The 14926-nt window shown below is 40.5% G+C and overlaps 1 protein-coding gene and 1 pseudogene across 3 annotated transcripts in view; one reads left to right on the top strand and one right to left on the bottom strand.

The window, feature by feature from the left end:
- The window catches only part of Ppp4r3a (protein phosphatase 4 regulatory subunit 3A), a 42046-nt gene extending 27437 nt beyond the window's left edge, over positions 1–14609 (bottom strand). For 2 of the 3 annotated variants that reach the window (XM_026394205.2, XM_026394206.2), the window contains exon 1: positions 13620–14609. In XM_026394205.2, coding sequence (XP_026249990.1) covers positions 13620–13761 — 142 coding nt within the window. In that variant the 5' untranslated portion in view covers positions 13762–14609. The remainder of the gene's footprint in view (positions 1–13619) is intronic. The other variant, XM_026394207.2, reaches the window with a different exon arrangement.
- Positions 3060–3942, top strand: LOC113186719 (cytosolic 5'-nucleotidase 3A pseudogene; annotated as a pseudogene).
- Positions 14610–14926: the final 317 nt, after the last annotated feature.

The raw sequence follows: 14926 nt of genomic DNA, 5'->3' as shown, positions 1-14926 counted from the left end.
GTGCTGTTAGATACTAAGTACAGTAAAATACTAGCATGTATCAAATTGTGATGATTCAATTTGAGTGTGCTGTGCCCAGAAAGAGCTTCCCTCTTCCGACAATTTCTCCCACCAACTCTGACCCAATTAACCCAAAATCTATATTATCCTGTCTGTACTTAAAATAACTGAATGTTTTAAGTAATCCCCACACACACACACACTGGTACCCTCAGAGCTCCACTTACGTAGGTTCTTTATTCTTTCTTCTTCTCCCCCTTTCCCACAACTATTTTTGGCTATTTCAGGCAGGAATTTCCACATTTAAGGAAAAACTGTTTTAATCTTCCCTTTTCCATTTGGGGGAGGGTACAGGGATTGAAATCAGGGGTACCTCACTACTGAGCCACATCCCCAGTCCTATTTTGCATTTTATTTAGAGACATGGTTTCACTGAGTTGCTTAGTGCCTTGCCTTTGCTGAGGATGGCTTTGAAATCCTCCTGCCTCAGCCTCCCCCAGAAGATGCTGAGGTTATAAGTCTGCTCCACGGCACCTGGCTCCCTTTTCTAAATTTTGCCAGATTAATTAAAGCAAAACTTCCACTGCGTTTTCAATTCTCTTTATATACAATTACCAGATTTTTAGCTTTGTGATTATGAAGAACTGTATGATACATTCATAACATGAAAAAGCTGCAGGTAAATTAACAGAATGTATAGAGGCTGAGGGTTTTATTTACTCAGTGGTAAATAAAACATACACTTATTAGCCTATAAGAGGCCCTAGGTTCAATCTCCAGCACCATACACATAAAAAACAAAACCAAAACTAAAAGCCTTCCACTATCTTTGTGAAGTGCTGTTTGAACTATTAAAACAAAAACTTATTCTACTGTTTTCTATTATCATCAACCATAGCCACGTGTGTAACTCTTCAGCTACCTGGTAGGCTGAGGGAAGACCGACAGTTCAACCCCAGCTGGGTAACTCAGCAGGACCTTATCAATCAATCAATCAATCAATCAATCAATAAGACTGGGTTCAATCCCTAGCACCTCAACAATCAAACTAACAAACAAAAATCATACCAGAGACTTGCAGATCAAACTTAAACTTTTCAAAGATAGTCAGAGAATATACATAATTATACTTTAAACACAACTTTCTTAAAAAACATATTCCAGTAAATCCTATTCTGAAATACAACTCACATCCTCAAAAACAATCCCATCTGTAGAAAACCACATAAGTAAAAATACAGTGAATAAAAGAACTACGTTATTTGGTAAATTTTATTTTAGAAGACATAAGAGGCCTAGTGGCATAGACTCAAACTGAATATCCTCTTTTTAAGTATAAAATTACACAAAATTTCACTTATCGAAAAGAAAAATTTGGACCTCCTTTGAAAAATGATGTAAACTGTACATCATTCAAATTTAGAACTTTTAATAGTTGACACTGTAAACAATGTCATCAAGAGAATGGGAAAAATATTTGCAAATCATACTGATAAAGCACTCACATCCAGAATATCTACGAATTCTTCCAACTCAATAATAAAGACAACACAATTAAAAAGTGGGCAATGCACTTGATAGACATTTCTCCAAAAAAGACATATAGAAAATAAAAAAAGCATAGGAAAAGATGATCAATAGCACAATCACTAGGAAAATACAAATCAAAACCATAAATGAGGCACTATTTCATCCTCACTAGTACTCTATTATGGAAGAGGGACAGTAACAAGTGTTGGCAACAATGTAGAGAAATTACAACCCTCATACTTGTTAAAAGATAAAATGAAGCAATTAGGTAGCTACTCAAAAAGTTAAGTAAGGGGGATCGGGGGTACAGCTCAGTGGTAGAGCATATGTTCAGAATGCTAGATCATGAGACCATAACCCTCAGTTCAAATCCCTAACACTCCTTACCCTACCAAAAAAAACGTTTATCAGTTATTCAGCAACTCCACTCCTAGCTATACAACAAAGAACATGCCTACACAAAAGCATACAATGTGTATATATATCAGAATTTTTCATAACAGTAAATAATGGAAGCACTCCAAATATCTATCAACTGATGAATGGAAAAATAAAATGTGGTATGTCCACCCAATGAAATAGTATATACAAAGTATATGAAATTCTGACACATTACATGAACCCTGAAAACATGCTAACTGAAAGAAACCAGTCACAAAAGACCACATATTCTATGAATGCGTTTATATGAAATGTCCAGAATAGGTAAAATCACACAGATTAGAAGAGACATTAGTGGTTGTTGAGGGCTAAAGGGAAATGGAAATGGATAGTGATTGCAAATGGGAATGTGATTTCTTCTGGAGGGGATAAAATGCCCTAAAATTAGATTGTAGTGATGCATACAAGCTAGTGGATATACAAAAACAACAAAAAAGAACCATATATTTTGAATGTTTAAATTATTAAGCACATAAAAACTGCTTTAGGGGCTGGGATTGTGGCTCAGCAGTAGAGTGCTCGCCTTAGCATGGGCGGGACCCGGATTCGATCCTAAGCACCACATAAAAATAAAGGCATTGTGTTATGTCCATCTACACCTAGTTTAAAAAAAAAAACTGCTTTAAATACTGTAAAAGCAGGCTTCTAGAATACTAGTTATGTTCTGTTACGTGCTGGTTATTTTGTGAAAGTTCATCATATCAAACACATAATTTGCAAATCTTTTTGCAAAACCTTTTTGATACATTGTACTTTAAAAACTTTTAAGGTTTAAGACAAGAGGTCAACAACACATGGCACAGAGGACTATCACCTCAAGCTGTGCTTTCAAGAAATGCATGCATGGGCAGGGCACCACTGGCTTCTTTATGCTTCCAAGTTTTGCAGTCTGGCCAGATGATATGCAAGGGTCCTGTCCAGGGATGGAATGACCTTGGCAAGGGTATGTAGGAAGTGGAGGACTAGCATGTGTGACCTAGTGCAGGGGTGGTGTTGGACCAGTATATAACTCACCCTAAGAGGACCAAGACCACTAGGATAAAGATTAACTTAAGAAATGACTATAGAGTCTCACTACATGTGTGAAAATGATGCCAGCATTCCCAAAAAGTTCATTTTACACCAAGAACACTACAAAAGTGGAAGAAACTTTCTCAAGTCTTATCAAAGGAGGAACTACCAAAGTTCAGATAACATATTTTGTTATGACACTAAGTAGATTTTCCTACAAAGGGAAAAGATGTCCATTATGTTATAATATTGTTGACAATTCTAAGAAGGTTACAGATGAATGTTGAAACAATTACAACTAAAGAAAAAACATAATGCTACTGAAGTTCCTGTTCTGATTGTAGAATATAAGTACCCTAACATGGGAGGAGAATGGCATAATAAATCCCATGGTTCTGCTTGCAACCTTTACTCAAAGGTAAATTTAAATTGTGGCACAGCTGGGTGCAGTAGAACATGCCTATAATTTCTCAGCTACTTAGAAGGCTGAGGCAGGAGGATCAAGTTTGAGACCAGTCTAGGCAACTTTAAATAAAAATAGTGGCAGAACCTGAAGTTACGGTGAAGGAAGTATGAGAATTTATTTGACAAGCTCCAACACAGCATCCCTGTGTTCATATTTTCAGCGGGTATCAGTGATGTACCAGAGGAAGTTACCTGTCCAGCTGGTATTTGTCATTCAAATGTCAAAGTGGAATCCAACTTAATGGACTTTGATGAAAGAGGGGTACTTAAAGGATTATCAGAAATAATCTATGCACTTAACAAACATGGTGGTACCTTGAAGAATTTAAAAATTTTAGTGAATTAGATGATAGCAACATAACTGTGCTGGAAGACTTCCAAGGAGATTTAAGAATGGTAGATGGAAGAGTCAATGTTGAACACCTGAAAACTGGATACCTACATAAGAGTGGATGTAGAGCTTGTAGAAAAGTACACGACTTTTATGATATTTAGTAAAAGATTAATCATTAGAAAGGTGCACCTCTCCCATAGGTGCAACTGATGCAATAATTGCTCATCTGTTCATTTTTCTGAAAAGACTCTTATTTGTAATATACCCTTTATAATTTATATTTTCAGACATGTTGAATCCATTAATAGGAAGCTTCTTTTTCTCTATTTCTCAACACACTCATATATGAATAACAGATTTAAAAAACTTAAGGCCAAACCAGAAAAATAATCCCTCATTTTCCCAACATGATATTTGTAGTTTAAAGTTGTCAGGCAGTTTTTAAAGAGTCTTTTAATACTGTGGGAAAGTCTGTAGAAGGTTGAAAAGTTTTATTAAAAAACAGTGAAATAATGTACATAATTAACAATTTGGGTGAATTACACTGATGGTATTACTATGTCCTAAAACTGTTATGTTTGGTTATTTTTTCTGGGTAAAAATCAGCATTTACCAGAAAAGACTGGCACTTGTCGTTTAAAAAACACCCAAAGACCTGCCACTGATCATTACAAGATGTTATAATTTGAAGCACTTGTAATAAATATCATAGGAAAAAGAGGAAAGAAACACACACCTGACTTTGCAGCTAGTACTAAAAACAAAAATGCTATGACTAGCAATGCTTTGACTTTGTGAGCTACCTAATCCCTATTAGCAATTATTTTAAGTACCAGTCCCTTTTGCATTTTCTTCAGAAAACTTTCTCAGTAGTGTTACAGGGTCAGTATAATTAGAAAGGAAAACATTACAAGTTGAAAGTGAAAAGTGTTCCCTCCCAAAGCCCTGGCTAACACAAGAACATATTAGAAGCTTCTGGTGGTGTAATTTTTTTCTGGATAATTCAAGATGTTAGAGGAAAGTACCTCTCCAGAAACCCATTTCAGCCATCTCTCATAGCTTTGGTCTAAGTTATCACTTCAGGAAGTTCAATTCTGGTCTCCAATACCATACCCTGTCTTAGAGATATGGGAGCCAAGTAAGCTAACAAGACACATTACTAGTTTTATTCCTAGTTCATCTAATGGGTATTTCTTCTGCCTTCTACTAGTCCTTATTGGGTCAAGTTATGAGCACCTCTCTAATCAACTGAAAAAGTGTTACTATATATTAACACAATCCTTCTATCAGTTATGATAGCTACAATACTAGGAATAGTAATTCTATCCTAGTAGTACGGATATGAATGAGGATATAGAGTTCAACTTTAGGTCAGAGGTATCTGCCACACCAACGGGGAAAATTAGCAGTATGAGCCTTAGTAGAAAAAAGGTAAGATTCTCACCAAGAGTAACAAACACATGCTTGTGATAGGGGTATGCCCAATGTAACTTAATAAATGAAGCATACATTCAAGACCTACCCATCTCCCTACCCCAACTCATTTGAAAAACACACCTATCATCTCCAAGGAAGAAGATGCCTTATCTCCCGAGAGATAACTTGCACACACACATACACACCCAACCCCCACTCTTCCTACACATCTAAGAGAGTCAGAATTATCAGAGAAAGAATACTTTACAGAAACTCCAATCCTGCCAGGCAGGATAACAACAACAATCATCATCATCATCATCATCATCATCATCATCATCTTCTTAGTGACTCAGAAGGCTGATACAGGAGAGTTACACGTTCAAGGCCAGCTTTTTTTTGTCTCAAAATTTAGTGGGTGGAGGGAAAGCGGAGGTGGGGCTGGGAAAGTAGCTCAGTGGTAGAACACATCCCTGGATTCAATCCCCAGTACTGTGAAAACAAACACACAAACTCCAATATCAAGACTGGGGAAGGCTCTCCCCACTCAAAGATTAGGAAGGAAATAGAGATAAAGCAAAATCAAGAGAATGAGGGCTGGATTGTGGCTCAGTGGTAGACTGCTTTCCTTGCATATGTGGGCACTGGGTTTGATCCTCAGCAGCACATAAACAAACAAACAAATAAATAAAATAAAGGTATTGTGACCATCTATAATTAAAACTAAAATAATAATAATAATAATAGAATGATCAAACAGGTGTCCTTAATTCTCATTCAATATTTCCAAGACTGAAAATTAGCCCAATCTTTAGCCATTTATCTTTGGTCCAAGAAGTCTTCTAGGCAATTACCCTATATGTTTGAATAAGCACCAAAAAGATGAATGAAGATTTCATTAGCACTGTTTGTAAAGGAAAGACAACAACCACCACCAGATTCTTTATACCACCTGTTCTCAAAGCATGATCTGGAGACACTAGAGGTTCTGGAAAGTCAAACTATTTTCATAATGATACTAAGAGGTTACTTGCCTTTTTTACTCAATTCTTTTACAAGGCTTACAGAATAGACAGAATACAGAAGCAGATGAGATTTTTTTTTTTTTAAATTCAACTAGATGCCAAAGAGATTTGTTAAGAAAAAGACTCACTAAATTGTTTTAGAAAAGTTACTTTTCTTAAAAAATGTTATTTTAAAAAATATGTAATATTAAAGAAAACTATGTTTAGGTTGTTTCCAGCAAAGTCTCAGTTTTAATTTCTAAATGACTGGTATCAATAGCTACAACCTAAATTAAAGTGCACAAATGCATCCTGAGGGGAAAAGTTTGAGAAATACTATCAACAGGGTATATGTGAGTTAAATACATATGAGGAATAATATGCCCCCTGCCCTTTGAGGGGGTACTGAAGATTGAACCCAGAGCTTGCAAAAGATAGGCAAATGCTCTACCACTGAGCTATATCCCAGGTTTTTAAAACATTTTTTGTTGTTGTTTTGAGACAGGCTGTCAAAAAATTGCCCACATTGGTCTTGAACTTGTGATCTTCCTGAATCAGTAACCTAAGTAGCTAGGAATAAAGGTATGTACTACTGTACCCAGTATATGCTTCTTTTAAATGAGACAATCTGTATATCCTGACTCAAACACATGCCCAAAATATGATAACGGAAGTCTATATACTCAGAGTGTTACTAAAACAACTGCAGGTTAATATTATACTGTTAGCAAGAAAAAATAGTACAACCATGAGTATCAATAATTAGGCCATTAAAAATGTTTCCTCTTTGCTTCGTAAGATCTTGGTTCCTCCCATAAAATGAAATGTGAGGGTCTTTCTTGAAACTGGTTGCCAACCCCCAGTAAAACAAAACACTTGTGTGTGCACAGTGAGGTGTAATTTACAAAGGTCTCAGAGAAATAATAGTTGCTACAGCAACTATTTTAGACTGGAAAGACTTTACAAAAAAAAAAATCTAGCTGGGCATGGTGGTGCACGCTTATAATCCCAGCTGCTCAGGAGATTGAGACAAGAGGATCACAAATTCAAGGCCAGCCTCAGCAACTTAGTGAGGCCCTAAGTCTAAGCTACTTAGACTCCGTCTCAAAATAAATAAATAAATAAAATTAAATAAAAGACTGGGAACATAGCTCAGTGGTAAAACTCTGGGTTCAATCTCAAAATAAATAGTTGAAAATTTATACTGAAGTGCCTATTTAGTAATAATCAGCCCTCACATCTATTATCACTGTTGTACAGCAGGAAAATGAGGAAATGATAATAGTGATCCAGAAACACATTACAAGTGAAAGGTTACCAACATAGGTTCAACATACTGTTTAGAAAAAAGCATATATTTAGTAAACATTCCATGAAAACTGTCGACATTTAAAAATTTCCAGTATGCAATTTTATTTAGCTAGAAAACTCATTTGTGTAGATCTCATATCCTTTCACTAGAAAAATAAGTTAGTATAGAGAGTGCCTATAATTTTTATGGCTCCCTCTTTAATATCAACCAACCAGTCAATCAAATTCAGGGAGTCTGGGAGTATCTGGGGTTGAACTTTGGTCCTGCATTAGTTTTAACTTGGATAAATACCGAAGGATTCAATGAATAACTCCAACTGTCACTCCTAAGCAAGCAGCTCAACCTGTCAGCTTCTCCAGAATACTGACCTCTCACCAATATACAAAGCAAAGGGCAAGGATTAGTACTATGCTTCAACAGTGGGAAGAAAGCACCAGCCATCAAAAATGAGTTAATGGGGCCAGGCGTGGTGTGCACACCTGTAATCCCAGGTGCTGGGGAAGCTGAGGCAGGTGAATCATGAGTTCAAGCCAGCCCAGCAAATTCGAGGTGCTAAGCAACTCAGTGAGACCCCTGTCTTTAAATAAAACACAAAATAAGGCTGGGATGTGGCTCAGTGGTTGAGTGTTCCTGAGTTCAATTGCTGGTGTGTGTGTGTGGGGGGGGGGGACCGAGTTAATGGGGCTGGTGGATACTCAGTAGTAGAGTACTTGCCTACCATTTACAGGACTCTTTAGTTCCATTCCCAGCAACGCAAAAAGAAACAAACAAATAACAGAGCCTAAAAATATCACCTGGGTGGGAGACTAATGTAGGCTTTAAAGCTATTTTGGTTCTGTTCTGTGTTATAAAACCCCTTTTTCTGATATTTGGTTGCTGTTTGTTGCAGTGCTGTGGATAGAACCCAGGGCCTAGTGCACACTAGGCAAGTGAGCCCTGTAACCAGCCCAGATTTTTTTTTTTTCAGGCTCATATTTAAAATAATGGCAGTTAAAAACTGAAAAGAGGCTGGGCGTGAGGGTACGTGCCCATAACCCAGGACTCAGGAGGATCCCAATTTTGAGGCTAGTCTCAGCAACTTAGAGAGGCCCCCACAAAAAAATGAAGCAAAAAAAAAAAAAAAAATGCTGGGGATATAGCTCAGTAGCAGAGTCTTTTGGATCAAGCTGCCACAACACAAACGCCATCAGCCACACTTTATAAATGATGTCTTTCAAACTTCCATTATCATATGCAACAGATAAGTAAGCTTTTGGTTATCCTAGGACAATTTTCAATAGTACACGAGGGAAAAAAAATATTTAAGTAACCATTTCAAAGTGAAATACTTTCCCCAGTAGTGGCAGGAGCTCTTCTTAGTAACTAAGTATACATTTGGAATGCAAGATACTATACTATACTTATTCGGAGGAACAGCAATGAAAAAAATGCTGATGCTACCCACTAAAGCAGAGAAAAAATAAAAAAGACTTCTCCATCAAAAGTGTTCTGACCTTCTATTCTAATTATAGTAGGGGTAGAAGCAGACCCACCTACAATCAAGACAGAGCTCTGTAATATTCTATCAAGAGACAGCAGCACAAGCTTCTAGTGTTACCATTAGCAAGCATTTCTACTTTGAATATTTCCCCCATGTCTCACTTTTTTCAGCCTCAAATAGTAAAAATTTAATCTGTTCAATTCTTGAGGCAAGTAAAATCAGAAAATATTATTTCAAAATTAAAACAGTTTACAAAACATAAGGTAAAAACCAAATGGGGGTGGGGGGGTCTAGGATTTAAGTGGCAGAGCACCTGCCTAGCACAAGCAAGGTCCTGAGTTCAGTCCTCCACCAAGAAGAAAAACAAAACAAAACAACAACAACACAAAAACCCCTACCATTCTCAAAGTTGGGCATGTGGCATGTGCCTATAGTCAGAGCTACTTGGAGACAGAGGTGGGAGACTCACTTGGGCCCAGGCTTCCACACTAGCCTGGGCAATGAAGCAATACTTTAATCTCAAAAAACAAAAAAATTAAAAAAACAACAACATTTTTCTTGATGTTAAATCAGGTAATCCAGAATAAAAAGCATGGATATGATTTTTTGTCAAAAGACATCCTTAAGGAGTTGTGGGTGTAGCCCAGTGTTGGGAGTGCCTGCTTGGCATGTGCTAGGCTGTGGGTTCAATCCCAACACCACTCACACAAACATCCTTTGGGTGAGCATGGTGGTGCATGCCTGTAATTCTAATAACTGAGGAGACCGAGGCAGGAGGATCATAAGTTCAATGCCAGCTTCAGTAACTTAGCAAGACCCAGTCTCAAAATAGAAAATAAAAAAAGGACGGGAAATATAGCTCAGTGGTAAAGTGGCCCTGAGTTTAATCCCCAGTATCAACCCTCAACCCTCCCCCAAAACCTGCTAGGAATAAAGTATTTATTTATTTAGTGGTACTAGGGATTAAACCAGGGGCACTTTACCAATGAGCCAATTCCCCAACCTGTAGTTTTGTTGTTTGTTTGCTTTTATTTATTTATTTATTTTTTTTGGACACAGGATCATGCTAAATTGCCCAATCTGACTTTAAACTTGTGAACCTCCTCCCTCAGCCTCCCAAACTGCAGGGATTACAGGCATATGCCACCACTGGCTTAAATATTTTTGTATTTAAAGAAACAGATTGAAAATCTTTAGAATTGTGGAAAAATATAAATAAATTAGCATTTATACAGTTAATTCATTTGAGCTTTATTTTGTAAAAGTTTCATTAAAAAGAAAGAAAAAAAAAAACACCTTAAAATACTATTAGTAGGTCCAGCCCAACCATGGAAAAACTCAATAATTTTAAGTTTCTATTGGATAAATGACTCATTTATGGAAAATCAGAAATACTTCCCATTTTGCTCATCATAATAAAAAATTCTCACATTTCCCCTAGTGGAGAACAGGGGAAGCACATGATAATGGTTGACCCAACCTAGCAGTCAACACAGTTAACTTTTGCATGTAGCTCGGAGACATTAAACTATAACTTTGAATGTTTAGACTAAAAGTTATTTTCACTTTGAAATAAACCTTGAGGTCAAGAAAAAAACAGCAAATGTTTTAAATTTACTGCAGTTAATGAAACTGCCTTTACCATTGACTAGATTTCCCACTCAAATTGAGACCATAGCTCCTAAAATGAATGCTGACCTTGCCCCAATCCAGATGTGTTAAGTAAGTTACGCACCATCTCTGAGCCTCAGTTTTTCTATCTGTAAAATATGACTAATTATAATACCTACATCAGAGAACTGTTTTAATTACTTATGAATAATATAATTAAGTCACTACAAGTAAATTGCTTGAAGAATCCCAGGCTCAGGCTAGGGTTGTGGCTCAGTGATAGAGCACTTGCCTAGCATGTGTGAAGCCCTAGGTTTGATTCTCAGCACTGCATATAAATAAATAAAATAAAGGTCCACTGACAACTACAAAAAAAAAAAAAATCCCAGGCATATAGTAGGCACTGGATAAAATTTCACTATTATTATACCTGCTTGTAATTTTCCTGTTAGGAAAACAAGTTAATCATCAAGCTAAAGATTACTTCACAAGTATCCTGGAACTTTTCTAAACCCAAAAACTTAAATATAGAAGGGTAGTACAGTGGCTCACGTGTGTAATCCCAGTGATTCAGGAGGATTGTGTGTCAGAGGCCAGGCCTGGCAACTTGGTGAGACCCTGCCTCAGAAGGGGAAAAAAACAAAAACAGGGGGGGGGGGGTGCGCGAAGCAGAGGAGGAGTGTGTTCTGGCACCAAGGCCCATGGCTGGAATCCCAGCAACTTGGAAGGCTGAGGCAGGAGGGCTGCAATTTGAGGTCAGCTTCAGCAACTTAGTGAGACCCTGTCTCAAAATAAAAAATAAGAAGGACTAAGGATATAAATCAGTGGTAGAGTGCCCCTAGGTTCAATTCCCAGTAATGGGAGGGAAAAAAAATTTACAAAGGTAGATCAGCAATTTAGTTCAGCTTTTTTCTTATGAGATAAAAATTAAAGATACTTTGTTTCAGCCATTCAACTTGTTTTACTGCAGAGCCCCCAAACCTTCAAATGGAAGCAGAAAGATTAGTTATTTTCTAAGTGGTAAAAACAAATGGGAAACCAAACCAACCCAAAATAAAACCCTACCAGTTCTTTGTATCGCCCTATTAGGAGAGTACAGTTCCTTATAATAAGTAGTTTAACATTAAACCTTAATATTTCTAAATACTTTTAAAAGCCTTTGTTTCAAGAATCAAATAAGACAGATGATGGAAGTTGTATGTATTAATTCTAATATGAAATTGCAAAAAAAATTGTCCGAAGTATACATACTTTCATCTCAAAAGTATCTAACCAGAAATTGGAGGTGTAGTGCAATAGTAGAGCCCTTGCCCACAAGCTCCAGGCCCTGGGCTCTATCCCTGCGATACCCTACTATTCCAAAAAAGGAGCTAACTGAACCTAAAAGCTCATATTTTCAACTCACTATGTAAAAAGTTTTCCAAATGGGGCTGGGGTTGTGGCTCAGTGGTAAAGTGCCTGCCTCACACTTGTAAGGCACTGGGTTCGATCTTCAGCACCACATAAAAAATAATAAGTAAATAAAAGGTATTGTGTCCATCTACAATTAAAAAGTATAATTAAAAAAGTTTTCCAAATGTACACAGATGTAAAGGCAGAGTAGGTTATTATGTGAGAGTCACATACAAAAGCATACTAATCCTGACATTCAGGTTGTATTTTTATGAGGCAAAAAATAACTCAGTCTCTGAAAAGTATATCCTTTACATTAAAAACGTTAAATGCCCCTAAAAGGAAATAATGTTCACAAGTTTTAAGTTATTTTTATAACTATAAAGATAACCAGTGAACTATTATACCCCAAATTACCATTTTTCAAATATGATCAAATACCAATGATACTACAATCTTCAATAACAGAAGAATCTAGTTTTTCATGGAATCAAAAGTTCTGGGTAAAGTCCAACAGAAAAAAAATTCCTAAAATATTTGTAATCAACTCAGACACAGAATAACTACAATCATAATAAACTGACATAATGAGTTACTATAAAAGCATAGACTAATGTAACAAGATAGGTGGAGGTGGGAGATAACTACTTTCTTATTTGGAAGAAAAAAAATCTTTACCCAATTGTGAACATTTCCTTTTACATGAAATTCGCAGAATGTCACTTCTCTATAGAGAAGTGACCTTCTCTACAGGGAGTAAGTCTTTTAAAATGTGAAAACCTGTTATTTTCAAAGTGCTTGGTCTTTGGACCTTGAGGGTTGTTTCAAAATACCCGAACAAAATACCCGAAAGAAGGCACTAGGGCAGGTTCAAAAGTATCTGCCTACTTCTCTCCACCTGTTAACCAAACCAAATTATGAACACATATTTAACCAAAAAAAAAAAAAAAAAAAAGCTCGCAATAAAATGATTCCAAGTTTGCAGGAACTATACACACATTAAAAAAAAAAAAATCCTACATTCCAAAGAGAAAGACAACCAACGATGGTGAAAGCAAACGTACCCTCACGAAGCGAAACACCATTTTCGCAGCTGAGTGTGGAGTTGGCAGACCCACGAATCTGTGTTGCCACTCAGCAACCGGATCAGAAAGATGTAGCCAAAATGTTAAAAAAAAAAAAAAGAAAAGAAAAAGAAAGAAAGACACACATACAGCGAAATGTTCTTAAAAATATGCAGCAGGTAAGAACTTTCTTAGCTCAAACCAAAGTTGCACACCTGCTTTACAGATGGGTGAACCAAGGCAGATCGGACGGTGCCTTTCTCAAGGTCACTCTAGTGCAAAAGAAGAGCACGCTCGGCCTCCGATCCCAGGTCCCCGGCCTCTCCACGCTCCCCGGCGGCTCAGCTCAAAAGTACTTGGCCCTACTAGAACCCTCAAAGCCACCAGGCACTCGGAGGAGCGGACACCTCCGGCGCGCTCCGGGAGCCCCCGCGGCCTGCACTCCTCAGCACACCGCCCCTAGGTTCTCGCGGGCCGAGCGCCACTGCACCCAAGCACCAGGGAGGTGGCCCCGTGCCGTGGGGGTGGCGAGGGTCCCGCCGCGAGAAGCTGCACTCACCGTCGCTCTCGGCCCTGACAAGCAGGGACATGCCCTTCAGCCGCTCCACGTAGCCGGACGACACATGCCCAGTGCCCCGGTCGTCCCACTGCCGGTCCTCGTTGAGCGTGTAAACCTTCACCCGCCGCCGGGTGTCGGTCATCTTGCCGTCCGGGGGCCGGGGCGGGAGCCCGGCTGCAGTCGTCCAGGAACGGGGTCCGGGAGAGGCGGGCGCCCGCAAGCGGAGGACTCTCGGGCCTCACTGCTGCCGGTGACCGCCGCGGGCCCGCGCCGCCGCCCGCATGGCCAGCACCGGGGCCCGAGCTCTGGGCCGCCGCCTTCTCTCGCCTCCGGCTCCGCGGCGCTATTGTCCAGGCCCGGCCGCCCGGTAGCCCCGAAAGGGGCACGCGGCCGTGCGGAGCCTCTCGCCTCGCCGCGGTAGGAACGCGGGGCTCCGGTCACTGCCCTGCTCCCGCCTCCGCCATGATCTCCGCCAAGCTGCTTCCCGCGCCGCCACCGCCTCCTCAGGCCGCCGCCGCCGCCATTTTTTCCTTCCTTGTACCTGGCCTTGCCTCCGCGCCCAGTGGTCCCGCTCCGTTCCCCCTGCTTCAAATATCCGAAGCCGATGGGCGCCTACTCTTGCTGCAACTGCTAACGCTGCCCGAGAGACTCCGAACGCCCCCGGCCGCCGCAGCGCCCCTGGCTGCTAGAAGTCGCTTTCCCTTCTCCACTGCCACCGCCTCTTCCGTCTTCCTCATCGAGCCAAAGCCGCCGCCATCTTGGCTCGCCCCTCAAAAGCGGCGCGCGGGGCCACCCAGGCAGCAGCTGCAGGGGCCGCCAGTCGGCCCCACCATTTAAAGAGACAGGAGCGAGGCCAGGAGCCTCGCTGCGGCGGAGGCTTCGGACGAAGGCGGAAGGCGGGCGCGGAGTTGCCGAGGTGGCGGGAGCGCCGGGAGTGGAGGAGGCGGGACGCTGGTCGCGCCGGTGACGGCCCGGGACTCCCTCGCGTTTCCCTGCACGCACCGTCGTGTGTGCGCGGGGCGGCGTGTGCGTCCGTCGCGCCCTGTGTTCGTCATCAGCTCCGCTCCAGGGTTCGGAAGGGGCGTGGAGTCGGCTCCGGGCCTCGGCGCGCCGGGCGGCGTACTGGCTGGAGGCAGCTCGCCGCCGCTGCGCCTGTCCGGCGGGCACGGGTAGCTGGGGCCTGGGGCTTTCGAGCGCGATGAGCGCGCCTCGGACAATATTCTCCCGCCTCTTTGGGTACGCGGGACCTGCCTGGAGCGCGGGGTCCGGCGCCTGGAGCGGACTCTTATAGGATGAACCTGAGAAGC

This window comes from Urocitellus parryii, chromosome 6 (genome assembly GCF_045843805.1).
Source record: "Urocitellus parryii isolate mUroPar1 chromosome 6, mUroPar1.hap1, whole genome shotgun sequence".
Lineage (NCBI taxonomy): Eukaryota > Metazoa > Chordata > Mammalia > Rodentia > Sciuridae > Urocitellus > Urocitellus parryii.
This window is presented reverse-complemented; position numbering and strand designations above follow the sequence as displayed.